At 37.1% G+C, this 27,223-nt stretch overlaps 1 protein-coding gene across 2 annotated transcripts in view; it reads left to right on the forward strand.

Moving 5' to 3' along the window:
• Window positions 1–27,223, forward strand: part of LOC131029908 (uncharacterized) — a 296,098-nt gene that overhangs the window by 65,123 nt on the left and 203,752 nt on the right. The window contains exons 4-7 of one of the 2 annotated variants that reach the window (XM_057960581.2): window positions 17,542–17,615; window positions 17,720–17,875; window positions 17,985–18,105; window positions 18,312–18,367. In XM_057960581.2, the coding sequence (XP_057816564.2) occupies window positions 17,542–17,615; window positions 17,720–17,875; window positions 17,985–18,105; window positions 18,312–18,367 (407 nt within the window). Of the gene's footprint in view, window positions 1–17,495; window positions 17,616–17,719; window positions 17,876–17,984; window positions 18,106–18,311; window positions 18,368–27,223 lie in introns of both variants that reach the window. The other variant, XM_057960583.2, reaches the window with a different exon arrangement.

Genomic DNA, 27,223 nt, shown 5'->3' on the forward strand with positions numbered 1-27,223 from the left:
ATGAAGTCCACGATCAAGCAATGATTCAGCTGATATCTCACAGCATCAAGATTGCTAAACACTGAAGAGGCTACGTTCTCCAATGCTAGATATGGCAGAAAACCCTTGTCTTCTTCCACAGTTCATGAATGAAGAATTAACAATGCTCAATAATAATCGATTTTCCTCTTGGCAGCCTTATAAATCTTTTATGAAGTTGGATTTCTCCAAAAAGCTCATTAAATTGCATTTATTAAATTATGAGCTTGCACTTTAATATTTTAATATAAGTTCCTTGGCCTAGGCGTTCTCACAATTAATTAAATGGCCCCCTTTTAATGATAAATGGACCCTTGAGTTATAAAGTGCAAATATAACATTAAGATATAACTTATGTATTAATATTTGACTTTATTTCATTAAATGTCCCTTATATTATAAAGTCCAAATATTAATCATTCTTATGCATTTGTAATTAATTATTATTAAAGTATAACTTTAATAATAATTAAAATATCATAGCTCCAATAATAACCATTATTTCTCAATTTTGCAAACACCATAGGGTAGTGTTGTGATATTTTTACACATCACCCCATTGCAAATGGGGACCCCCTACTTTTTAGGTCCTTTCAGTCTTTTGACTTTATTTTTGAGTATTTTTGCAACAGTCTCATCAACCCTCTGAGTTTGCAAATGTTTGGGGGTCAGTTTGATCAAGTCTGCAACTCATTTGAGCGAATTTGGTTAAGTCTAGGGCTTGTTTTGTTAGTTTTAGGGTTTTTGCCTTTAGTCCTAGATTTTAGGGGTTTCCTTTTAGGGTTTTCGAAAACTGAAAGTTACATTGGAGTTAGGATCCCCCAAGTACCCGACACGTGAAATTTGAACAAATTCTGAGCAACTTTCTATTTTTAGAAAGTTCCTATTTTTTTAGGGATTTCACTGCCTCTCGGAATGTCTTCATTTCACCGAAAATCAAACTTACTATTTTTAGTAATTTCTATTTTTAGTAAGTTTCTATTTATAGTAAGTCACCATGCATCCTGTTTTGGCTTTAACTTTGACATTTGAAGCACTTTCTATTTTTGGAAAGTCTATTTGTGACAGGTTCCTCGCAGGCGGACATTGAAGACTGAGCGTTAACGATCATTTCTAAATTTGAAAAAGTTAGAGAGCAAGCTACATGGGTCGAAAAATGGCTAAGTATGGGAGTCACTCCTATTGACGTGTTTTTTTGGACTACGTCTAACACAGAATAAAGTTTACCAACGGTCACTCTTTTCTCTCTTGATCAAAGTTATACCGTATGATAAGATTGCAGGAAAGTTCAAACGGCTAACTCCAAGGTTCCTTTAATCCTGGACATGACTCAGTCGGTTGATGAGTTTGCTGTTAACCCAAGGGGCCTTATGCATTCACTTGAAGAGGGTAACAAATTTATGCAAGTTCAAGGATTTGGTATGAATGATTTAACTTTGAAAACAATGTTTTTGTGGGACTTTTTGGATTTGAAATATGCTGAAAGTAAATTGGAAAAGGATTTAGAGAACTAAGCTAAATCTAATCTAGGCCTAAGAACAAGGAGACGGGATCACTCATGCAAAATCAAACCATGCTTTGTTTTGCCAACAGAGCACAACTATGCGAAGGCGGTGCAATCTTCAGAGGGCGTGTAAAGGTTTTTCAGATCACCAGTGGAGACCATCAAAACGAACAATTTGCATTGATAATCGAAGTTAAGTGTACACATATAATGAAGGCTCAGGCTAACTTTGCACAGTATGCAACAATTAGTTGCACACCAAAAGTATGAGCTCGAACTTTGCAACAAGTAATCCTATTGAATCCAATTCTTCTAACAACGTAAAGAAAAATCTATTCTAACTGAAGAGAGCAAGACCATGCGGATTGCTAAAATAGAACAAGAATACACCATCAAAATCAAACAATGTATTAAGTTGGCTACTTCAACAATCTCAATGCAACAATCTTAGAAAACAATCTCTCCTCCCTTACAAATGAGGGGGGTCCACCCTTTATATAGGCTTCATCCCTTGAGGACACATGTAAACCCTAATTAGGGTTTTCCCAAAAAGATTCCCCATACATGATGCAACGAGGTGGGAATCAACAATTAATGACCCATCATGCCCATATACAATTAATTTTACATGCCCAAAATGGCATCCATTGTGCATTAAATGCACTTCTTTCAAATTTGCCCAATGTGTAATAAATGCTCCATCATCTCTTGAATATGATAGTTACATGCGAAAGATGCTCCACCATTGCACTAAGTACGACGACTGCCATGCAATGAATTGGCCGCCACCATGGTCAAATATTCCAGCAATGAATGCTCCACTATGCCTTCATGCGACAGTTGCATGCAAGAAGAAATCTGCCGTAAAGTCATAAACCTGGTGGCTACATGCAAAAGACGCTCTATAAATTCAACATGTGCTGAGATGATTGCCACTTGGCGAGAAACCCCTGGAGAGATAAAACTTCAAGAGAGAAATATTTGATCCATGAAGAATTTTCTTGAAGTTTTTCAAACTTTCATTGCTTTCGAGGAGATTTTTAATGATTTTCCACCATCTCCTATTTTTTAGGAACTTTTCAAAAATAGGGTTCTAGGTTCCAGGAGAGAGAAAATTCTCTCACGAATCCAAATCTGAAAGAATTTTGAAATTTGGATGTGATTTGATGCTCGAAAATGGATTTTTCCAAATTTTTCTTGGGGGAAAATTTCTTGTTCAGTTCATCCTTGATTACTTCCTTGCCTTAGAAATTTTATCTTCAATTCATCGTTGGGTGTGATTTCTTCCTTGCTTGGAATTTCATCTCGAAGGAAGGAATTTCCAACACAGTGCCAAATTTTCATCTTTTCCAAGAATTCTGTCATGAAGGAAGGAATTTCCAACACTGGTCAAATTTTCACCTTTCCTGGAATTTTGTCGTGAAGGAAGAAATTTCCATCACTTAGCCAAATTTTCACCTTCCTGGAATTCTGTCGTGAAGGAAGAAATTTCCATCACTTAGCCAAATTTTCACCTTTATTGGAATTTTGTCTTGAAGAAAGGAATTTCCATCACTTAGTCAAATTTTCACCTTTCCTGGAATTTTGTTGTGAAGGAAGAAATTTCCATCACTTAGCCAAATTTTCACCTTTCTGGGAATTCTGTCCCCTGGGCGCATTTCTTCCTCGAGGAAGGAATTTTTTTGAATTCTTGAAGTTTCCTTTCTAAACCTTGATTTTCACATTCTGCTCCCAACCTTAGGCACATTTCGGAACTGGATAAGAAATTTGTTCCTTGAGGAAGGAATTTTAATGCTTTTTGAGTTCATCTTGTCCAAGGAGGCTTTTTCATCAATTTGCCGCATTTCCTATTTTTTAAGAATTTTCCTAAAATTGAGGACCTGGGTGCAGGAGAGAGAATTCTCTCACGATTCCAAATCTGCAAAAATTTTGTAACTCGAACAAGATTTGGTGTCTAAAAATGGATTTTTCTAAAACTTTCCAGAGGGGATTTTTTGCTTTTTCATTCTATTCCTGACCCTGAATTCCTTGAATTAGGCTCTAATTCCACTTTGTGATGGAATTCCTCATTTCATCCATTTTCCATGCTCATTGCATTTTGGCGCCTTTATTCTTCCTTGGGCAGAATTTCCACTGGGTCATGGAATTTGACAATTTGTTGAATTTTCCCTGACCCTTGCATTTTGGCGCCCTTGAGCTAACTTGGGCGGGATTTTCCACTGGTCATGGAATTTGTCTTATTTTGGATTTTCCATGACATGGGCATTTTGGCTCCCTAGATCATCCTTGGGCAGAATTTTTCACTGGGCAAGGAATTTCATCGTTTTCTCTTTTTCCATGCCTCATGTTTGGTGCCCTTCTCACCTGCCTGGGCACTATTTTCAACTGATGGAGGAATTTTGCTTATCTTGGATTTTCCATGATGCCTCCAATTTAGCGCCCTACTGGGCAGTTGGGTGTGGATTTTACTAGATGAAGGAATTTCATGACTTTTGAGTATTTCTCCAAACTTAGCCGATTTGGGAGATTTCCAGTTTCAGGATTCCATTTTGGGGAATTCGAAGAGCTTTTCCATGCCTTAGGAGATTTTTCGAATTTATAACCTAGGCGTGGAATTCACTTTGTGGTGGAATTTCCTTATTTCTTTGATTTTCCCTGCCTTAACCATTTTGGAGCTCATCTTTGTGCAAGGGCGTGGATTTCACTTGGAGAGGGAAATTCACAAATTTCATGTTTTCCTTGACAACCTTGCCTTGGCTCCTAACCTCCTTCACTAGGCACCATTTTACATGAGTCATGGAATTTTGATTTCGTTGACTTTCCATGGCAAGGGAGTTTTAGCGCCCTACTCTTTCCTAGGGCGGAATTTTCACTAAGTGGTGGAATTTTGTGTCATGAGGATTTTCCATGCCCATCTCCCTTTAGCACCCAACTACACATTAGAGCGCTATTTGCTTGTTGCTAAGGAATTCATTATCTTTCATGCATTCCATGTTGACTTCCTCCTAGCGCTTTGACCAAGACATGGGCACAATTTAGTATAAGTAAAGGAATTTCATTCATCTTGGATTTTCCATGACTTGTTGACTTTGGCACCCTTCCTTGTCTTAGGGCGGAATTTTGATGTTGCCGAGAATCTTTTTACATTTTCACCTATCCATGATGACTCCACCTTGGCACCTTAGCCCATTTTCCAGGACCCCTTGGATTTGGCGTTGAGATTCCTCCTTGGGCGTTGTTTGTGTGTGGTCAAGGAATTCATCATTTGTTGTGCCTTCCATACCTTACTCTATTTGGCGCCCTTGTCTACCCTTAGGCGCAATTCTCCCTTAGGCAAGGAAATTCATTGCATTTCACATTTTCCAAGACCCCTTGCTTTTGGTGCCCTAATTGGCTCTTTGGGCTTATTTTTGCCTTGGTCTTGGATTCTTCCGTCTTTACGTAATTCCAAGGTAGGGCCATTTTGGCGCCCTACATGGCAATTGGGCGCTAGAATTACTTGGTGCTAGGTTTCATAGATTTTCATGAATTCCGGACTCGGGTGACTTTCAAGTTTCAGAATTTAGGATGCCACTTCAGGAATGAGGGTGAATTCTTCGGACTTGGATGATTTTCGAACTTTCCATTTCAGGAATGGATACCAACACAACCATTTTTGATCAAACTTGTCTGCTTTCTGATTTTCTGGATTTGGATAGATTCTTTAGGAATGATCAGTCTTCATCGTCTACTTGAATGGTCCTGCCAGAAATGAACTTTCCAAAAATAGAAACTTTTCAGATTGTCAGAGTTAGAGCCCAAAACAGGATGCAGGATGACTTACTATAAATAGAAACTTACTAAAAATAAAAATTACTAAAAATAGGAAGTTTGATTTTTGGCCAAATGAAGACATTCTGGGACATAGTAAAATTCCTAAAAAATAGGAACTTTCTAAAAATAGAAAGTTGCTCTGATTTCACTCAAATTTTACTGGGAGGTTCCTCGAAGGGTCCTAATTCCAGTTCCATACTCAGTTTTTTTAAAACCCTAACAAAAACCTCTAAAATCTAGGACTGAAGGCAGGAACCCTAAAATTGACAAAATGAGCCCTAAACTTCACCAAATTCACTCAAATGAAAAGTAGACTTGACCAAATGACCCCCAAATACTTGCAAAACAGAGAGACTAACAAGACTGCAACCAAAAGACCCCAAAAACCAAAACAAAAGACCAAGAGGGCCTAAAAGGTAGGGGGTCCCCATTTGGGATGGGGTGATGCATGATTAGGTCACAACAACTCCAAGAATGGAAAGCTTGAAAATGTCTAAGTCTAGAAAATCCACTTCAAAACCCCCAAAATGGCATTTCAATCTGGAGAAGATCAAAGTTGGCCATGTCTGGAGAGTTGAAAAGTGAAATTCTATGCCAAGGTGAAATCCACACCCAAGTCTGGAAAAAGGCGCCAAATCCACTATGCCTTGGAGAAGTTAAAAAATGATAAAAATCCATCACCAAGTGAAAATGGCGCTCAGTTCCCAGGTAGGGTGCCAAGTGGAGGTTCCCTTGGAAAAATGTTAAAATGAAAAAAATCCTTCATCACGTGGTTTTAGTGCCTAGGTGTGTGTAGTTGGGCACCAAATTCAAGTGCTCTTGGAAAAGTTGAAAAAAGTGAAAATCCATGACCAAAGGAAAATTCCGCCCCAGCCCTAGCCAAGGCGCCAAAGTTAGATTGTCATGGAAAATGGTGGGAGTCATGAATTCCTTGCCTAGGTGTTTTTAGCGCCCAGTGATGGAGTAAGGCACCAAACAAAGGAGATGAAGGAAAAATGAAAGGATAGTAAAATTCCCTGACACATGCAAAATGTTGAAAATGTTAGCTAGTTCGGATACCTGATTAATCTAATTTTAATGTTGTCAAATGACAATTAAAATTCATATGTATTATCTCAATTAATTTGTTATTGGACTCGACCCAAATGTAACGTGGGAAGCAATTAATTATGTTATTGGGCTGGGCCCAAATGTAATGTGGAAAGGCAATTCAATGACTATTGGGCTGGACCCAAATATCTAACGTGGGAAATGTATAATGATAATACAACATTAATTAATTATCATGCAAGCCGACTTGAGGATGATTAGTGCCAAAAGGGTGATATTTAAACCACTTCAAGATGAAGTCATTCATATACAATCATTCTTAGCAAAATGCAATCTGCTCTCCTACATTAGTGAACTCTTCTTCACTTGTGCGAATTCAGTCAAGGATATTGTTAGGCGAAGTTGTCAAGATCTTCAGCAATTTTGCTCCAGTCTATCTTAGACATCTGCTGCTGATCTCCTCTTTTGGTCATCTGCTGTTGATTAGGGCTGCATCCTTCGTTACCTCGCCAACTTGCTGTTTGAACAGTGATCTGAGATAAGTTTGCTATATTGTAATTGCCTACAATTGAGATAATACATATCATATTTAAGGCTGGGTTTTTCACCTCCAAGAGGGAGGTTTTCCCAAGGTATTGGTGTCTTGTGTCTTGTGTTTTATTACTGTTACTGTTTATTCACAGTCTTATTATAATCTAATAGCTTAAATTTACATTTGATTGCTTAAAATTAACATGGTATCAGAGCTTTAGGCTCATTCAAATAATCAGATTATTAGTTGCCCTTCACTTTCAGTTTGCTGTTTTAGTTTTACAAGATGGTTATAGGTCTGAAAGTAGAGGATAGACTTGAAGGTGCCCTCAATTTTACATCATGGAAGGTTCGTGTCTTCCTTGCTCTGGAAGAATTAGAGCTGTTACAGTTTGTGGAAGATATGGATCTGATTGAATCTTCGGATCTGGAAGAGCTAAAGCAATTCAAGAAGAATGCTCTCAAAGCAAAGAAGTTCCTTATTGATTCCGTAAAGGATCATCTTGTTCCAGTCATCTCCAAATTGAAGACAGCTCGAGAGATGTTTAAACATCTAGAAGGGATATATGAGATCAACAACATCAGTCGGACACTTACATTGAGGTAACAACTTCTTCAAGTTAAAATGAGCAAAGGAGAATCAGTCATGTCCTTCTTCATGAAGATTTCAGAATTGAAGGACCAACTCAGTGCCATTGGAAGCGAGGTTGTGGACAAGGATATTGTCATGATTGCTTTGAATGGTCTTCCTGACTCTTGGGACCCTTTTATTCAAAGCATAAGTGGAAGAGCTGAATTCCCTTCCTTCGATCGCCTCCGGTCAGATTGCATTCAAGAGGAGTCACGCCTTGCTGCCAGAGAAATGCATAAAGGCTCTCATGGAGGACCGGTCAATTATCCCGCGGATTTACCAGCGGTAGGTCCAATGGCAGATTCGAATCCAGCGAGGGCGTTAAAGAAGTGTGCTTGCATCTCAACATGTTAGAAGAAAGGGAGGCCATTGGAAGAAGAACAACTTCAAAAGAGATAGAGACTTTAGACCTCCTGCTTACGATTCAAGGAAGAAGCCAAGGGATCTTTCACGTGTTCGTTGCTTTAGATGCGACAAGTTTGGACATTATGCTAAAGAATGTCAGAACCCGCCCATGCAAGGAGAGGCCAACCTAAATGAAGTTGCAAACTCAGAAGATAATGAAGACTACGTCTTCATTTCTGCCTTGTCCAACAATGTGCCAACTGATAGCAACACTTGGTTGAGCGACAGTGGTGCATCTAGACACATCACGAGATATCAAGAGCATCTCTCAGACTTGATGGAGAAAGAGTCCAACCTTCATGTGGTAATTGGTGATGATGCTCAGTATTCAGTAAGAGGTTTAGGTAGCACTTCTTTAAATTTAGAATCTGGCATGTCCTTGCATCTTAGTGATATCTTATTTGTCTCTGGAATTAAGAGGAATTTAATTTCTATTTCTGCTCTAGAAGATAAAGGTTATCAAATAGCATTTTCTGAGGGTAAAGTACTTGCATGGCCTAAGAAATCTAGTATTAAATCTACTCATGTTATTGGAAATAGATATGATAGTTTGTATAAGCTTTCAGCTAACCCCATTCGAGCACTCATTCATGAAGCTCCTGAATCTAGCGAGCTATGGCATAGAAGGCTCGGTCATATTCACTATCAGGCACTTCCTTCACTTGAAAGGATGGTTAAAGGTATGCCTAAAGTTAATCAATCTCATGATGATGCTTACAAAGGTTGTGCATTAGGTAAAAACACTAAAAGTCCATTTCATAAAAGTGAAAGTAGAGCTAAAAAAAAACTAGCACTTGTTCATTCTGATCTATGTGGACCCATGTTTGTTCCTTCACCTAGCGGATTTCTATACTATGTTACATTTATAGATAATTTTTCTAGAAAGACTTGGATTTACTTTCTAAAATCTAAAGAATTTGATGAAGTGTTAAGTAGGTTTAAAAAATTTAAAGCTCTAGCTGAAAATATGTCTGGTAAAAAGATTAAAGTGTTAAGATCTGACAATGGAGGTGAATAAACCTCAAGTAGCTTCAATGACTTTTGTGTAGAAACAGGAATTAAGAGGGAGTCCTGCGTTCCCTACAATCCTCAACAAAATGGTGTAGCTGAACGAAAAAATAGAAGCATTGTTGAAGCTGCCAAAGCTATGATTCACGATCAGGACCTGCAGATCTTCTTATGGGCTGAAGCATCCAAGACTGCTGTGTACATTTAGAATAGATGTCCTCACCGTGTCCTGAAGAACATAACTCCCGAGGAAGCTTTCACAGGAGTCAAACCAGATAACAACCACTTAAGGATCTTTGGAAGTCTTGTCTATGTACATGTGCCAAATGAAAAGAGGACTAAGTTAGAGTCTTCTGGGAAGAAGGGTATCCTTGTTGGATATAGTGAATCTTCCAAGGCATTTCGCATCTACATTCCTGGTCAAAGGTACATTGAGGTAAGTCGGGATGTCACCTTTGAAGAAAATATTGCTTTCAAGAAATCTAAAGGTTCTCTTATTGATAATGATAAAGAAGTTAATGATAATCAAGATATGGACATTGATACTAACCCTGAGATTTAGAGGGAGCTTATTGAGCCTCCTGAACCTATTGAGCATGATGATCCTCCTGAACCTTTGGTTCCAACTGATGGACCTAGAGATATTGCAGTTAGCAAGAAAAGACCCCTTTGAGTTAGAAGCACAATTCAAGATGCAGAAAAGTTTGCAGCTCCCAGTGGCACTTTCATTTAAAGTAAGAGACCTCAGAAGCTCCCTAACTATGTTGCAATGATGTGCAACATCATTGAGGCTGAACCATCCAGCATAGAAGAAGCTATGAACCAACAAGCATAGAAGTTAGCTATGGACGAAGAGTATCAATCCATCATCCGGGATGTTGTGCCTAGACCTAAAGGTAAATCTGTTGTTTCTTTCAAATGGTTGTTTAAAATTAAACATGCTGCTGATGGTAGTATAGAGAAATATTAAGCTAGATTTGTAGCTTGTGGTTTTTTTCAAAAAGAAAGCATAGATTATGAAGAAACATTTGCTCCTGTTACTAGATATACTTCTATTAGAACTATTATAGCTATTGCTGCAGCCAAAGGTTGGAAATTACATCAAATGGATGTAAAGACTACCTTCCTTAATGGTGTTATTGAGGAAGAAGTCTATATTGAACAACCAAAAGGTTATGAGATTCATAATAGAGAGACTCATGTGTGTAGATTGAAGAAAGCTCTCTACGGTCTCAAGCAAGCCCCTAGAGTTTGGTATGAAAGAATTGATAAGTACTTAGTCAGTTTAGGATTTTATAAGAATGATGCTAACCCTAACATTTACTTTAAAGTATTTAATGGTGAAATGCTAAATCTGGTTCTATATGTTGATGATTTATTTCTAACTGGTGAATATAGTCTCATCATTAGGTGTAAGAAAGAATTAGCTACTAAATATGAAATGAAGGATCTAGGTCTAATGCATTACTTTTTAGGGTTAGAAGTGTGACAAAGACCTAATTAAATTATTCTAAGTCAAGGTAAATATACTATTGATATATTGAAAAGATTTGGTATGATGAATTGTAAACCTATGTCTACTCCTATGGAAACTAACTAGAAGAAGTTGAGTATTTCTGCAACTAACTTTGATTTTGCAGAGCCTTCAGAGTATAGGCAGTTGATTGGATCCTTGATGTATTTAGTCAACACTAGACCAGATATTTGCTATGCAGTGAGTGCACTTAGCCAATTCATGAACCAGCCAAAGCATGTTCACTTGGTGGCAGCCAAGCACATCCTGAGATACTTGCGTGGAATAATTGGCTATGGGCTGAAGTATCCAATCAACACAACAATCAATTTGGAAGGCTACTCTGATTTTGATTGGGTTGGAAGTGTTATTGACAGGAAAAGCATTTCAGGAATCTGTTTTAGCTTGGGTTCCGCTATGATCTCTTGGGCCAGTAGGAAATAGTCCTCAGTTGCATTAAGTACTGCAGAAGCTGAATACATTGCTTCAAGTGTGGCAACTAGAGAAGCAGTTTGGCTTCGCAAGCTTCTTGCCGGGTTGTTTGGACAACTTTGGGAATCCACTATTATTTATTGTGATAATCAGAGTTGTATTAAAATGTCTAATAATCCCGTGTTTCATGACAGGTCAAAACATGTGGAAACTCATTATCACTATATTCGTGATATGGCACAAAAAGGTGCCATTCAGCTGAAATATATCAGCACTGATGAACAGGTTTCTGTTGTTCTCACCAAGCCTCTAGCTCGGGTGAATTTTGAGTACTTCAGAGAGAAGCTTGGAATGGTGGAAAACACAACATTGCTTGAGAGGGAGTCTCAATCTTAGTAATGCAATTCAGTTTGCGTCTTCCATCCTCTACGGGCAATGCAAGGTCGAGTCACCCTCTGTGGGCAATGCAAGGTGACAGCGTGTCCTTCTCTGGGAGAAGGCTGAGGTGTAAGACCTCTTCTACCCTCTGCGGACAATGCAAGGTGGATCCATCCTCTGTGGGCAATGCAAGATGGACATCATGAAATGAGTTCATGATATTTATGTGTTTGTATTGCAGGTATACTCTATAGAGCTTATATATATTCATCCTTGAGGGCAATGCAAGATGAAAGTCATGAATGGATCATGACATATGGCAGATATTCTCCCTAGTTAAGAGGGAGTGTTGAAGATGTTAGCTAGTTCGGATACCTGATTAATCGAATTTTAATGTTGTCAAATGACAATTAAAAATCATATGTATTATCTCAATTAATTTGTTATTGGGCTGGACCCAAATGTAACGTGGGAAGCAATTAATTATGTTATTGGGCTGGGCCCAAATGTAACGTGGAAAGGCAATTCAATGACTATTATGCTGGACCCAAATATCTAACGTGGGAAATGTATAATGATAATACAACATTAATTAATTATCATGCAAGCCGACTTGAGGATGATTAGCGCTAAAAGGGTGATATATAAAGCACTTCAAGATGAAGTCATTCATATACAATCATTCTTAGCAAAATGCAATCTGCTCTCCTACATTAGCGAACTCTTCTTCACTTGTGCGAATTCAGTCAAGGATATTGTTAGATGAAGTTGTCAAGATCTTCAACAATTCTGCTTCAATCTATTTTAGACATTTGCTGCTGATCTCCTCTTTTGGTTATCTACTGTTGATTAGGGCTGCATCCTTCATTACCTTGCCAACTTGCTGTTTGAATAGCGATCTGAGATAAGTTTGCTATATTGTAATTGCCTACAATTGAGATAATACATATCATATTTAAGGCTGGGTTTTTCACCTCCAAGAGGGAGGTTTTCCCAGGGTATTGGTGTCTTGTGTCTTGTGTTTTATTACTGTTACTGTTTATTCACAGTCTGATTATAATCCAATAGCTTAAATTTACATCTGATTGCTTAAAATTAACACAAAAATCCGCCCAAGGGTGAGTCAAGGTTGCCAAGGAAATTCCTTCATCAAGCCAATTCAGCGCCCAAGTTGGTCAAAGCTCTCCGAAATCACCAAGGCAAGGATAAATGCTTCAAGATGAAATTTCCTCCATCAAAGTCAAAATTCCATGCCCAGTCAAGAAGTTGAATTTTTTTCTAAGGCATGGAAATAATGAAATTCCTTCACCAAGTGAAATCCACGCCCAGATCAAGGGATGAAAGTCTTTTTCCAGGGCAAAGGGCAAATTGAGGGTTAAGAATGGATAGAAAAGCAAAAGATTTCCCCTCAGGATAATTTTTGAAAAATCCATTTTTAGACACCAAATCTCATCCGAATTTCAAAATTTTTGCAGATTTGGATTCATAGGAGAATTTTCTCTCTCGGACCCAAGACCTAAATTTGAGGGAAGTTCCTAAAAAATAGGAGATGTGAAAAATTGGTCAAAAAACTCTATGTGAACAAGATGAACTCAAAAAGCACAAAAATTCCTTCCTCAAGGAGCAAATTTCCAAAATTTCTTTTCCAGTTCTGAAATGTGCCTAAGGTTGGAAGCATAACGTGAAAATCAAGGTTCAAAAAGGAAACTATAAGAATTCAAAAAACTCCTTCCTCGAGGAAGAAATGTGCCCAAGGTGAAGAATTCCAGAAAAGGTGAAAAATTGACTAAGTGTTGGAAATTCCTTCCTTTAGGACAGAATTCCAGGAAAGTGAAAAATTGACTAAGTGTTGGAAATTCTTTCCTTCAGGATAGAACTCCACAAAAGGTGAGAAATTGACTAAGTGTTGGAAATTCCTTCCTTCATGACATAATTCTTGGAAAGGTGAAAATTTGGCTTAGTGTTGGAAATTCCTTCCTTTGGGACGAAATTCCAAACAAGGAAGAATTCACACCCAAGGATGAATTGAAGATAAAATTTCTAAGGCAAGGAAGGAATCAAGGATGAACTGAACAAAAAATTCCCCCTGAGAATTTTTTTGAAAAATCCATTTTCGGGCATCAAATCACATCCAAATTTCAAAATTCTTTCATATTTGGATTCTTGAGAGAATTTTCTCTCCTGGAACCTGGAACCCTATTTTTGGAAAAATCATAAAAAATAGGAGATGGTGGAAAATCATTAAAAATCTCCTCCAGAGCAAGGAAAGTTCAAACAATTTCAAGAAAATTCTACATAGATCAAGTTTTTCTCTCCAGAAGCTTTCTCTCTCCATGGGTTTCTCGCCAAGTGGCAGTCAGTTAGTGCATGTTGAGTCAATGGAGCATCTTTTGCATGCAGCTGTTGCGTGAAGTCATAGTGGCGAATTCATTGCATGGCAGCCATCGTACTTAATGCAGTGGTGGAGCATCTTTCACATGTAACTATTGTATACAGGAGATGATGGAGCATTTATTACACATTGGGAGAATTTGAAATAAGTGGCGCATTTAATGCGCAATGGATGCCATTTTGGGCATGTAAAATTAATTGTATATGGGCATCATGGGTATTAATTGTAGATTCCCACCTTGTTGCATCATGTGTGGGGAATCTTTTGAGGAAAACCCTAATTAGGGTTTGCATGTAACCAAGGCATGAAGCCTATATAAAGGGGTGAGCCCCCTCATTTGTAAGGGAGGGAGATTTGTATGAAATTGTTGCAATACATTTTGAGATAATAACAGTGAAACATTGTTCTCTGATGGTGTCCACTTAAGTTATTTTTCAAGACTTGCATGGTTTCACCTTCCTCACTTAGAGTAGATTTTTTTTTTCTTAGTTGTTAGATAAAGTGCTTTGTTTTCAATGGAGAATGTAATGGTGTTTGATGAATTCCCATGGTTCATACTTTTTGCATCTTGCTGATTGTAAGTTGCAGTGTAAAGTTAGTCTGAACCCCCAAATTTATGCTAAGTTCGATTGTGAATAGGCGTTTGGATTGCGCCGTGTTGGGTATTTAAATGCACTTTCTCAATGTGAAAATCCTTCAACATCCTCAGAAGATTGCACCGGTTCTTACGAAATTGTAGTTAAATTTGGTGAAGCAGAGCTTTGTTTATTTGGAGTTTGTCCACTAGAGCACTATCTATTGATATCACTGCCCTTAGGAGTAGATTTAGATCCTCTAACCCTTTCCCATTTTTTTTAGTTCATTTTACTTCGTTCGAAGCAAAAGCATCACAGAATTGCCATATCTGATGATGGAGTTTCAGCCACAACAAAGAAGTGAAGGAACGATCTAGACGTAAGGCCCCTTGGATTTCCAACAATCATATCAGCCAATTGAGTCACGTCCGTAGCATAAAGGAACTTTGGAGTCGATTGTTTGAACTTCCTGCAATCTTAGCATGCAATCACACTTTGATCAAGAGAGAGTAAGGTGACCGTTGGTAACTTTATTTTGTGTTAGACTCATAAAAAACACATCAACAACGCCCAAGTCTGATTGGGCAGAACTCCTTTCAATCTGCAACTTTAGCTCACCAATGGTGTCAAAAATGACACTTAGATAAAATTGCCTAGTCGGGAACACTTCAATCTGCCACTAAAATGTCTTCAATCTACCACTTGACTATCACAATCAACACCTATAATAATAATATACTAATGCTGGGTAGGCTCTTTTAAACATGTTTTCACCTTAACACTTCACCACACAGGCAATGTGGGATAAAACTTTGCCTTTTAAACTTGCCTGGGGAAAATTGATTTGCATTAAGAAAATATTAAATCACTAATAACTGTTGCAAATCATTAAATAATTATTTTTCAAAACAAAAACAATTAAATTTGGGCTTACTTGCATCAAATTTAATTCACTTTCATCAAATTTGGCCACTTGGGGAAAAATCGCCCCATATCTGGATAAAAATCTAGATGAAAAAATCATCATCAATCACCTTAATTGCTTCCTGGGGAAAATCGACCTCCTTTGGAATAAAATTTTGGATCAAAATCATCAAAACTTATCAAAAATATGATTGGGGAAAATCGATTCCCATCTGGACTCTAAACAATCACTTCATTTTTCTCATTAAGTCCAAAAATCCACTCTAGGGGAAAATCGATCCCCATTTGGATGATTATCTAGATAAAAAATTCATCAAAAATCATACTTGGGGAAATTTGCCACTCATCAGGACAATCATCCTCACAAAAATCCTTCAAACTTGATCATAAACTCACAAAATCAACCTCAAATTTTGTTCAGATAAAATTCATCTGCATTCTAGGGGAAAAAAGTGGGTCATCAGGAATATTTTCAACATAGTCAAAATTTTAGCCTCCTTGTAGAAAATCACCCTCCATCAGGATTTTGAGTGGGGGAGAAACAGGGTTCATCGGAAATACACTTAAAAACTAGGGGAAAACGCTCCTCATTAGGATTTTTGAACCTTAGACAACTAAAACATGGATTTTCATTTGGAATTTAATGATTTCCCCACTCAAAAACATTTGGACACTTCAAATTTCATCATTACACATCGGGACTTAGCCAAATGTATCAAAATTTGAGCAAGAAAATAGGGATTCCATCGGGATAAAGTGCAATTTTGACTTGAATTACCTCCTAGGAGGAAGAAAATAACCCCTAAAGGACCTCTTAACACTTTGGCACAAAATATCTCTGACTTGGACACTTTAAACTCAATCACGCTCAAAAGTCTACACTTAGATAAAATTAGGATCACCTAGACATTTGACATTTTATATGAACTTGATCCTATTCAAAACTCAAAAAACCTTAATAGCACTTAGGCATGATCATACTTCAAAACTTGAGACCCAAGTATCGAGAAGCTCAAAATTGCCGTCTACCACCAATTCCCTAAACTAACAAGACCCGTAAAAGCAGGAAAGAGGGGGTCCCCGTTTGCAATGGGGTGATGTGTGAAAAGGTCACAAGAGGACAACAGGGGATGCGTTTTCGGGACTATATATATATATATATATATATATATAGTTGTATATTTCAAAATACATTAATATATTAGAGAGAGAGAGAGAGAGAGAGAGAGATGTCAATAACTGATATCAACAATGTCATTTGTAAATAAATCTTGAGGGTAGTAGTAAAACAGCATAATAAATTTCAATAAAGCATTATAACAGCAGTCTCAAACATAAAATAACCATGGTCTATATATATCCAAAAGTCTCAAACATGTATCTAGAAGTCTCAAACATCAAAATACGATAGTCTATGAAACTAACCCTCATTCGAGCTATCAATATGCAAAGACTTAGAATCATCCGAGTCGCTATCACCCTCTAGTAGAAGTGGATCATCCAATGGTAGTCCAACCAATCTTGGTTGTTGGGTTAGTGTTTTGTTTGGTTTTAACTCTTTATGTTATTTTAGGGTTCCTTTCCTTGTGGGCCCCACACAGACCAATAGAAGCAAAGAAAATTAAAACTATTTTTTTGTTTTTGTAAGCTTTGATCATTCCACATAATGAACATTTTGTAGTAAATATATCTTCTTAGCATTAAGTCTTTGATCATTCTGCATAATTAACATTTTCCTAGATTTTCCTTGGGAGATCACAAACTCTATCTTCAGCATCTTCTTTTCTCAGATTCATTGCTACATAGTTTTCTGGGAGAAACAATCAATGGCTGATTTTAACTTTTAGTAGATGATTAGGAGAGTTCTTAGTGTTTCTACCTTGGAAGATAATCGAGAATAGCTAGCTTATTCTAAAAGATTAAAAACATTTGTTAGTTGAGAGAGAAATGACCAGGCAAGCTCTTTGAAGTTGATACTCAGAGGTGTCTGGAGACTCTCTTCTTAACCATTGTAAAACAAGCTTTTTTAAAAAGCGGAAAGTGGATGGAGGAATGTATGATGTGCTAAACAGCCAAAATAATTCACTATATATGACGAGAAACGAATCTTGAACTAGTCTGGCCTGTAAATATTATTAAGCCTACTTAGTTTCTTCTCTCTTTTTAGTAGGTTAACTGAAAAATGTAAATGTGAATGCAACTTATCTCCTAGATCTGTTTGCTCCAATCATTGGATTGTATTGCTGAACTCAGTCATATATTCCTATGTTGCAGGAAATGCGTTTGTAAAATTTCTTATTTTTTATATGTTCTGATTATAGGACTGCAATGGTTTGTGAAGATTGATTCCAATATTATTCATGCCAGGATAACATGGCAATGGCACTGGGTATCAGTCTCAGGCTCTTGGAAAACAGCCGATGTCCAGATAGCGTCCGCAAGTATTTGTCATAATCTTTTTATCTTTAAATTTTTGGAAGAAACCTAAGATCTATTCAATGTGAGATATGCTAACTTCTCTTGTTCCTATATCTTCTTGGTCTAGCACTGCAGCAGCAACTTTACGACAAGCTGTGGCCTTGATTTTTGATCGTGTTTTATTGGCTCAGTCGTTACCTATCACAAAGGTTGGCTCAAATAGACGTGTGTCTCGGACTAACTCTGTTCCGGGTGATGTTAGCCGAAATATAAGTGCGACAGTGTATGTGCTGATTGATATTAAATAAATGTTTCCAATAAAAGGAGTAAGTTTGGTTTATCAAATCAAGGAATTCACATAGAGAAGTAATATGGTTGAACTTGAATTGCAGACCTCTGGAGAGTGATATAGGCCCTGGAATATCATCTTCATCCAAAGAGAATTTAACTCAAGCAGGAAAGCTTGGCCTTCGGCTTTTTGAAGACCTGACAGCATTTGCTGCAGGTGGATCTGTATGTGACAAATGCAATCTTTTAGTTTGTAAATTACAAGCTCCATCATGATTTATCTTTCATCAGTTCTTGCCTGTGTTCTGCTCACTTGGTCAATTGGTGTATTTTAAAATGACTGGAAAGAGCTAGGTGTTAATATTTATAGCCAAGGGTTTCCTTTCTAGGATCCACATCATAGATTTTGTGTGGCTACATTCTGATGGCAGGCTACGTGGTTGCGTGTTGCTGCTCTACAGAGAACATTTGCATTGGATATCCTAGAGTGAGGGTTCATTCTTAACTTTGTTTTATATGCTATTGAAAATAGTTCAATATTTCAAGATTTTTAAAAGAACTGTGTTTTTCCTTTCTAAATTTTGTCTTGTCTTGGTAATTTGCTTAGAGTCATTAACGATGATTTTGAAAACAATTGTATGTATGATGTTTTGGTATTTATTTGATACATCGTATTTGCAACATTATCCTTTGAGCATTAGATAGGGAATCAACCTTTCTTGGCATAGTATTGCTAGTTGTAGATCTCTAGTTTGATTTGGGACTGATATCTATTAAGTCCACTAAGATGTGGTAATAGTCTCTTGAAAATGAGAAGGAATATCTCCATGTAGTAAGGGGATAATCGAATTCTCTTGATGGTCTCATGTCATCATATTATGCAGTATGATATTCAGAAACTTAGGAGCTCTGCTTCAAATATTTTTTTATATAATGGTTTGTACAATTGAAGATTTGTAATACAAGCCAATAAGCCTAAGCTTATCAGGTATTCATTTAATGTCTTGGACACAACATGCCTTGATACTGTAGATATTTAAGATGAAACCTAAATCCCTTAAATTGGTGCAATGAATAAGATGTAGAGATCTTACATCAATTATGAAATACCAAAGTGGAATGAAAGACATGAGGAATGAAATAATATTAATTACTAAAATAAATACTTGACAGCTCAAAATTTTGTTTAGGACTCAAAAAAATGAAAACATGGAAAATAAAAAAAATATAGAAATACACAAAACAAAGCTAAATTAATGGATGAGACACATGTAGTTTAGAGAACACATGTCTATTTTGATTATCAGTCTGTCCTAAATCAATGACCTCATATGTCATATGGTCCTCAAACATTCAAAATTCAAAATTTCAAATCTTGTGTAACTGTACAACAGCCAACTGTAGTCTACAACTTCTCCCTCCTCGTAGGAGGAATATCCAACCATTAACCAGAACCTAGATATGAATTATCCCAAGGAGCGAATGATTCCTCTAGTGTCCAATGCTTCTTCTGCTGCTTCTCTCTTCAATTCAGTGAGATTTTCATCAGTTAGCATTACACATTTTCAACAATCCAATTTGAATTTAGATCAATGCCATCCAAGTGGATGGCATCATGAAATTCCTTCCTCTCCACTTACATGGTTTGAAGGTGAAGGTTGTGTTGGATTTGGTGTGAATGCTCTCAAACATGCTCCAATTGTGCTCACACCTAGAAGTGCTACAGGGTTGGCACAAAACACAAAAGACTAGCCTCTAAAGGTTTGGTGCTTGAACACCATAATTCTCCCACCACAAATCTACATAATTTTTAAAAAATAATAAATATTATGTAAAACTTATTTTCAGCTAAAATTGCATTTATCAAAAAGTGTGATTAAATGACGCATTTTTTGCCTGGCTGTTGGCATGCCCTCCTTTTAATGCATAAAGAAGAAGAAAAGAGATTTCTCTCCAATATAGAATGCCTATTTTGGGTGAGAGTGAATCTTGGGCGTTGATTTCAAATTGCTACAATGTGCAGAAATTAGGGTTTTGCTTTGTTTTTTTAGAAGGCATTTTGCTCATTTTTTATGGAGGTTGCTTCAGTGGTAGTTTCTAGACACCATGGAAAGTTTCAGGCCATTCATTAATGCCTATCAAGCTCATTTTGTGGGTACAAGCTGCTAGGATAAAGACAGGTATTGCAATGGGTTTTTCTTGCAAAATGTCTCCATGACACTTGTATGTATCTAGGAAGATTTATATTTGTAGATAGAGATTTTCCCTTGCCACATTTGCTGGCACGAATGTAATGCTGAGTTACAAAGTGTGATAGTACTTTGAAAACATCGCAAACCTTGTAATGGTCTTTGTCATGTTATGTATGAATATATGCAGTTGTGTCTGGATTACTAAATATGTTCTGCATGCGAGATTCCTTAGTTGTATGCAAATTTATAGCTTCATGTTCTTCTTTTCCTGTTTGTTCCTTCGCAATGTGCAATGTCTTTGTTGCCCAATGAATATGCATCGGTTTGGAATCACACTACAATCTCACACCATTAAATCAAAACACTAAAACCAGTATTGTAGGAGTAGTTTCTGTTTGTTCGTAACCTAGTGATGTAACCAAGGATCTATCTTCAGTGAGCCTCAAATGAATTCATTCTATGCAGGTTATATGGGCACATTTTTATCAGCTATATATAGGGGTTAGATGCAATTAATTGTTCTTGGTTCAGTGATAGTCTTTGGGATCAAGACATCGATTTGGGGTTGGTTAAAACTGTTTGTTGATTGCATACATTGTGTGATTTTAATACTTATTAAATATTCCTGGGAATACCCTTCGGAGTCTAAGCTGAGCTTAAAGTGATGGAGATATAATGAGCTATCAAGGTCTCCGTGATGAAGGTGTTCATCCTTGTGAATGAGATTTGGTTCTAGGGACTGGAGTAGTGTTTTTGAGGCTGAACACCTTCATCACAGAGACCTTGATAGAAGTATAAAGTGCCTCATTCAAGACTGCATACAACATAAATGAAATAGTAATCTCAGAACACACACGACATATCTCTTAGAAGAGATTGATAACGTCAAGGAAAGTAGTAACTAACATATTTGTAAAAACTCACACAAGGCACAAGTTTGAAAGGACCCAAGAGCTTTCCAATTAATTGCATTCATCCTTTCAACAGCTTTTAAGGCAGGGTAAGGTGGTCTACATTATCAGACATAGCATGAAACTAGTTCATTTTGGTAGCATTGAAACTTCAAACTACTCTAAAAGTTGTAACCATCAATAAATTTTTTTAACACTGTACTGACAACAAAATTCTGTTGTACTCTTTCCCCCGTTGAACACATATTCATCCTTTTTGAATAGTTGCTTTCACATTTGACCTTGTCGACTTTACTTCCACCTACTTAGTCTTCGTTGTTGATTACATAAAAGTTCCAATCATATGAGCTTATGTAAGCATTTTTCCATGCCCGCTCTATACATTTGAAGAAATAATGTAACACAGAGAAGACTACACCACAAAGACCACTAGAAGCCCCTGCCTAATCCTTGAGGCTTAATAAAATAAGTCAATCACATTAGATCCTTTGCCTATTGAGTTTTTAGCTTGGGTAGTGTTGTGACCTTTTCACACATCGCCCCATTGCAAATGGGGACCCCTTGTTTTTTGCTTTTTAGGGTTTTGCCTTGGCATTGCAACTGCTAATCACCAGTTTCGTTTGACAATGAGGAGTTAGAGTTTTTGAGAGGTCATCCATGTCAGTTGGGAAAATCATGCTCAAAACAATGTCTGGACATCATCAAAGTGCTCAAAAGGCCCGAAGGACAAAAAACGCAATTGCTTAGGGTCAATTCTGACAACTTCCTATTTTTGTGGGATTTTGCTTTTTTTTTGCTTTTTTGATTTTTGGCACTTTGGGACCAATCCAGGAAGCAACTTTTTTGGCCTTATTTTTGCTTTTTTTTTTTTTCAGTTTTTTTTTCAGTTGACCTAGGATTGGGTCGCTTAGGGCATGGCAATAGGGTTCCTATCTTCGAAATAAAAAAATTGCATCTCCAAGTGCAAAAAGCAAAAAGCAAGGGAAAATCTCCAGACTGGGGTGTTGATCCAGATGTTCCAAACAAACATGAAAAATTCATCCAAGTGTTAATTGCAAAAAATTGAGAAGACCATGTCTCAGGTTGGTTCAAAATGGGCCATCAATGGAGTTGGCCATATCCAAGAAAACGTCCAAACCATCATGAAGTTCGCTCAAGCTAGGAGTTTCCAATGTCCAAGCCATCATGAAGTTCGCTCAAGGTAGGAGTTTCCAACCTCCAAGTCATCATGAAGTCCGCTCAAGGTAGGAGTTTCCAACGTCCAAGACATGATAAACTCCTCCCATCATGGAGATGGCAATGTCTTGGGCAAGTGCAAAGTCCGCCAAGGAAAAAAAAATTCAAAAAATTGGCCAAGTGTTGATACTCTAGGGAGAAAAAATTCAGAAAATTGGCTAAGTGTTGATACCTTGGGGAGAAAAAATTTCAGAAAATTGGCTAAGTGTTGATACCCTGGGGAGCAAAATTTCAAAATTTGGTTAAGTGTCAAGGAAATTCCCCAAGCAAGAAGCAAATCCGCCCAAGGAAGATGAAGGAAAATTCGGCTAAGTGTTGGTGGATTGAAAGAAAAGTTGAAAATGTCCAATCTATGATGAACTCCGCCAAGAAATGGCCAACAAAATGTCCAAGACATGGTCAACTCCACCCAGCACTTGGTAAAAATGGCATGGAAAATGTGACGTCCGTCATGCTATAAATTCAAAACGTCCAAACAATGCTCGACTTTGCCAAGGCCAAAATCAAGAAATGTCCAACCTATCCTTAAGTCCACCATGGAAAATCAAGCAAAACGACAATGTCTTTGGCCACACAAAGTCCGCCATGAGCAAATTGTCTAAGGCAAGGCAAAGTCCGCCCAAGGGGAAGTTGCATATGTCCAGGAAGGTGCCAAGTCCGCCCAACCTTGGCCTAGAAACTACAAACTCTGCCTAAACATGGCATGATAAAGATGAAGTCCGCCTAAGACCTGTCCAAGGCAAGATGAACTCCACCTTGACACTTAGTTAAAATTGGCATGATAGAGTGAAAGTCCGCTAGGCATGAGGTGAGAAAAATGGCAAAGTTTGCCAAGAGGAGAGAGAACATGGCATGACAGAAGGTTAAATCTGCCTAAGAAATATGTGAAAGTGTCTTAATACATGGATGAAGGTTTGGCCAAGTTGAGAAGGTTAGAGAATTTATCCAACACTAAAAAAACAAACTTTCAAACACTTAGAATTATTTCTCAAAAATTCGCCCAACACTTGGAGAAATTTCCTAAACACATGAATTTAAAAAAAAGATTCCTTGCAAATACATGGACAAGGCAAGAAACAAAAATAGAAACTTTCTTTTGAAATCTTTTTAAGGGATTGAGTTGCCATTTCGAGGAAGAAGAGAAGAGGACTAGGTTCGATGAATCTACCAAGAATGTAAAAAATGCTAAAAAGGATCGAACTTCTCAAACTTATATCGATTTCAACTTGCCATTTTCTTTCTCAAGTTTGAAAGTTGAAAGGTCTCTCTCTCCAAGTTCAAGGAAGGAAAGGGAATTTCCAAAGTCCGACCCAAGTGTTGGAATTTGCCAAGGGGAAACAAGGAAGAAAAAATATAAAAAAAATGGCTGAGTGTAGAGTTTTCCACGATAAAAGAGTCAAATTTTGACTAAGTGTTGGAAAGGAAATAGGAAGAATGAAGAAGAATAAAGAGGAAAAGTAAAGAGAAAATGAATAAAATCCTTGTCCAAGGATGGAGTCTGCCAAACTTAGCACAAGCCAAATTTAGAATTGAAGGCAAATCCACAGGCAAAGTCCGTCCAAGCATAGAAATGGCCTTAATCTTGGCTAAAGTTGAAAGGTCTGCATGAAGGTGTTACAAAATGAAATTGAATAGCTAAAATTTGGCTGTATGGGAAATACTTCACAAAGAAAATTCCAATTTTCTCCATTTGTGGCGAAAGCACGGAGGAATTCTTCTCCAAATTCAAGGCACTTGAAAGAATTTCAAGGTATCAAGAAAGAAAAATCCTCAAGCTTGGTGAAAATATAGGAAATAATTTCAGACTTCTTGGGGGATTTCATCTACAATCCTAGAGCTTTTGAAGCAATCAGGGCAACTTCTTGAAGGATTTCATCTGCTGAAGAATTAAAGACAAGCTCCGAATCAGAATCAGATGGTGACAAGAAGAGCATTCAAAAACAATTTCTTGACACAAATTGGAGAATTCAAAGGAATAACAAGAATCCAAGATCAAAAGCTAGGAGGAAGCAAGCGCAAAGGATAGAGTTGTTGGCAAGGAAAGATATTCTAAGGCAAGCACGTGGAAGAAAAAAAACGTGATCAAGGAGGACATCCAACACGCTGAGGTGGCGCCTCATCATCTTCCAACCAATCAAATTGTTCCAAGTCAACATGTCCAAGTTCAATGAGCCTGACTTATCCACAGAGGCTTCTAGAAGGCACACTTCACAATGCAACAACTTTCTAGTTTATTATTGGTTTATATTTAGCAGAAGGACAAGTGTCCCCAAATGTAATTTTCTCATTGGTCGATGGGTACTTAGTTGTAATAAACCCTAATTAGGATTTTATTTTGTAATCTGGGCCGTTGATTCGAAATCAATTCTGGCCATTGAATTGTAATTGAAGAGCCTATAAATTGAGCTCACTCCTCATTTGTAAATCATGGGAACATGTTGCAAAACATGTTAAGGTAAGCAAATTGTTGTTTATGACTGCCAAAGTAATATGTAATGCTTTGTTTAAATTGATGGTGATTACTTCTTTTATTTTAGAGTTTACATGGTTCTTATCCCTTATCATAGTTTGGATTTTATTTAATGTATGTTAGACGAATTCAAGATCTGATAAGTATTGATTTATGGTGAATCTTCCGCTCATACTTTTGATGAACAAATGATTTTTGTTCATTGTGTAAAGTTAGTCTGAGCTTACTTTGTGGATGCTTACTTCTCTCTTGATGAATATTGTTCGACTTGATGGTAGTTATTCATGACGTGAAAATCATAAGCACATCCCTTGAAGATTGCACCCACTTTGTGTTGTTGTCCTAGCGTGGCGAAGAAAAACGTGGTTATTGGTTTCACCTAGTCAATACCGTCTCTTGAATTTTTAGGAGTAGATTAGAAATTCTAAACCCTTATCTTTTTCAGTTTTCTTGAAGTCCACGACCCAAGACCCGAACAATAGAGCTTCATTGTCTAAACCTTCATTGTGAATTGAACGAGCCAAGTGTAAGTCCCTTTGTGTATTACTAGCATATCACAACGCCCATTGAGCTTATCCACATGTCAAAACCTGACAAAAGAAACCTTGGGATCGCCATATGATCTTCTCGCAATCTTAGCATATGTGGTGATTTTGTTCAAGAGAGGATAGAGTGTCTTTGGCATTTTATTCTAATGTTCAGTGAATGATAAAACATACACCAACAGGTAGAAACTTCCGCATAGGTTTAGCATGAACATTCGTGAAAAAGTTCAAATGGTTCAAGTTAGTCTATTTAAGTAGTTTACATTTCACTTTGAAGAATGAAAGTGAAAGTATTCAATTCGATTAAATGAGTCTAATAAAATGTAGAAATGCATTAGTGATTTCCATGTTGTCAGTGATAAAGATGGTTTTGCAATTAAAGCTAATTTTGGAAAATTAGATTTTTAGCTGAGTTAGCATAAGATAGGAGCGGGATAAAAGATTCTAATCAATTCATTCTGATTGTTTTTTGAAGGAGTAAATGACTAAGTTTTTTGAAGGATTTGAAAATTGAATGCTAGATACAGTTTTTTTCTGTGCAGCCTTGAGTTTTATCAGTTGTGGAAGTTTCCTTTAAGTTTTTTGAAGGAATGAAACATAGATTTCAAGGAGTAATTATCTATGTATGCTTCCAATTTCAAAGTTTTCATTACTGTGTAATTTATGCAGTGGAAGTTTCCTTTAAGTTTATTGAAGGAATGAAACATAGATTTCAAGGAGTAATTATCTATGTATGCTTCCAAATTTGAAGTTTTCATTACCGTGTAATTTATGCAATGTATGTTATTTTTAGAATATAGTCGCCAAGAAACTTGGGTAAGTCCTTTGCAGCCCTATCCAGGAACACAAAAACTATGGTTTAGTAACATTACTAGGATTGATTAAGCCCACAATTTAGGGTTTATCAGATCATTATGAAAGCTTTTTTACGAAATCAGATTGCAGGGGTTTATGAGCTAGGACTAGGGTTTTTGAACTAGTGACTAGATCACATAGTGAACTGACAAGTTTTTTTTAGCCAGATAGGATTTTAAGTAGCAGCTAGGATCAGGAACTAGAGTTTAGTAGAAAAGAAACTAGGGTTTTACTAAGGTGTCTTTTTGACACAAAATTTAACCAGGTTGTTGAAGTGACAGTAAGTGATTACTGTTCATAACCTAGTGTTTTGAGATAGGAATGAAGTCAAAAATCAAGGGTAAGGGAAAAGGTGAGGATCCATCCTCAAATTAGGGAAGGAATTGAGTAAAATTGAGTGTTTTGTTTGTCATATGTTTTGGTCATTATACATCATAGTGTTCAAAAAAGAAGAACCAACAAAAGCAGCAAAATGTGAGGTAGTAGCCTCTGTAGAAATGCAATTGAAAAAGATCCATTTCCATTTCTGGCCGTACTTCTTGCAGCAGGCCCTACAGTTCTTGGGACGCGAGCCTTCTTGGAGAGGTGTTGGAGGGTTTTGCTATGTCTATTTGCACATTTGGTGTAATCTTGGGTTGCTATACTTAGTGCTACATCTTTCTTGGCCAACAAAGAGGGTTCTTGGGAGTGATGTCCATTTCCAGAGAAGCCAGAATGCATATTTAAGCCGAGAGAGGCTTCTAAAATCTCAACACAGATGTTAAGAGTCCATGTAAACTTTTTCGAGCCATTTGCTAAAAAATCGGATTTCTTACAAATCTTAACCGTTGAAAATAAATACAGCAGATATGAACAGCTCAAGCTAATTCATTGCTGCATTTTCTGGGTATGTTTGAAATAGACATGTAATGCTATTTAATGATTTTGGTTGCTCTTACATTTGAGAAAAAATGTACTTTCAGGTCAGAAATAAAATCTGAAATTTTCAGCCTTATGTATTTCTAAGTTTTGTATTAGTTTGCTGCAAATATTTCTATTATTCTGCACTTCATTTATCATTCAAAATCCTTTGCAAACATAAAACAAAACACAAAAAAAGCTAAGGCAAACATGGCAGGATTTCTTACAAATCTT

Source organism: Cryptomeria japonica, chromosome 3 (genome assembly GCF_030272615.1).
Source record: "Cryptomeria japonica chromosome 3, Sugi_1.0, whole genome shotgun sequence".
In the NCBI taxonomy this organism is placed as follows: Eukaryota; Viridiplantae; Streptophyta; class Pinopsida; order Cupressales; family Cupressaceae; genus Cryptomeria; species Cryptomeria japonica.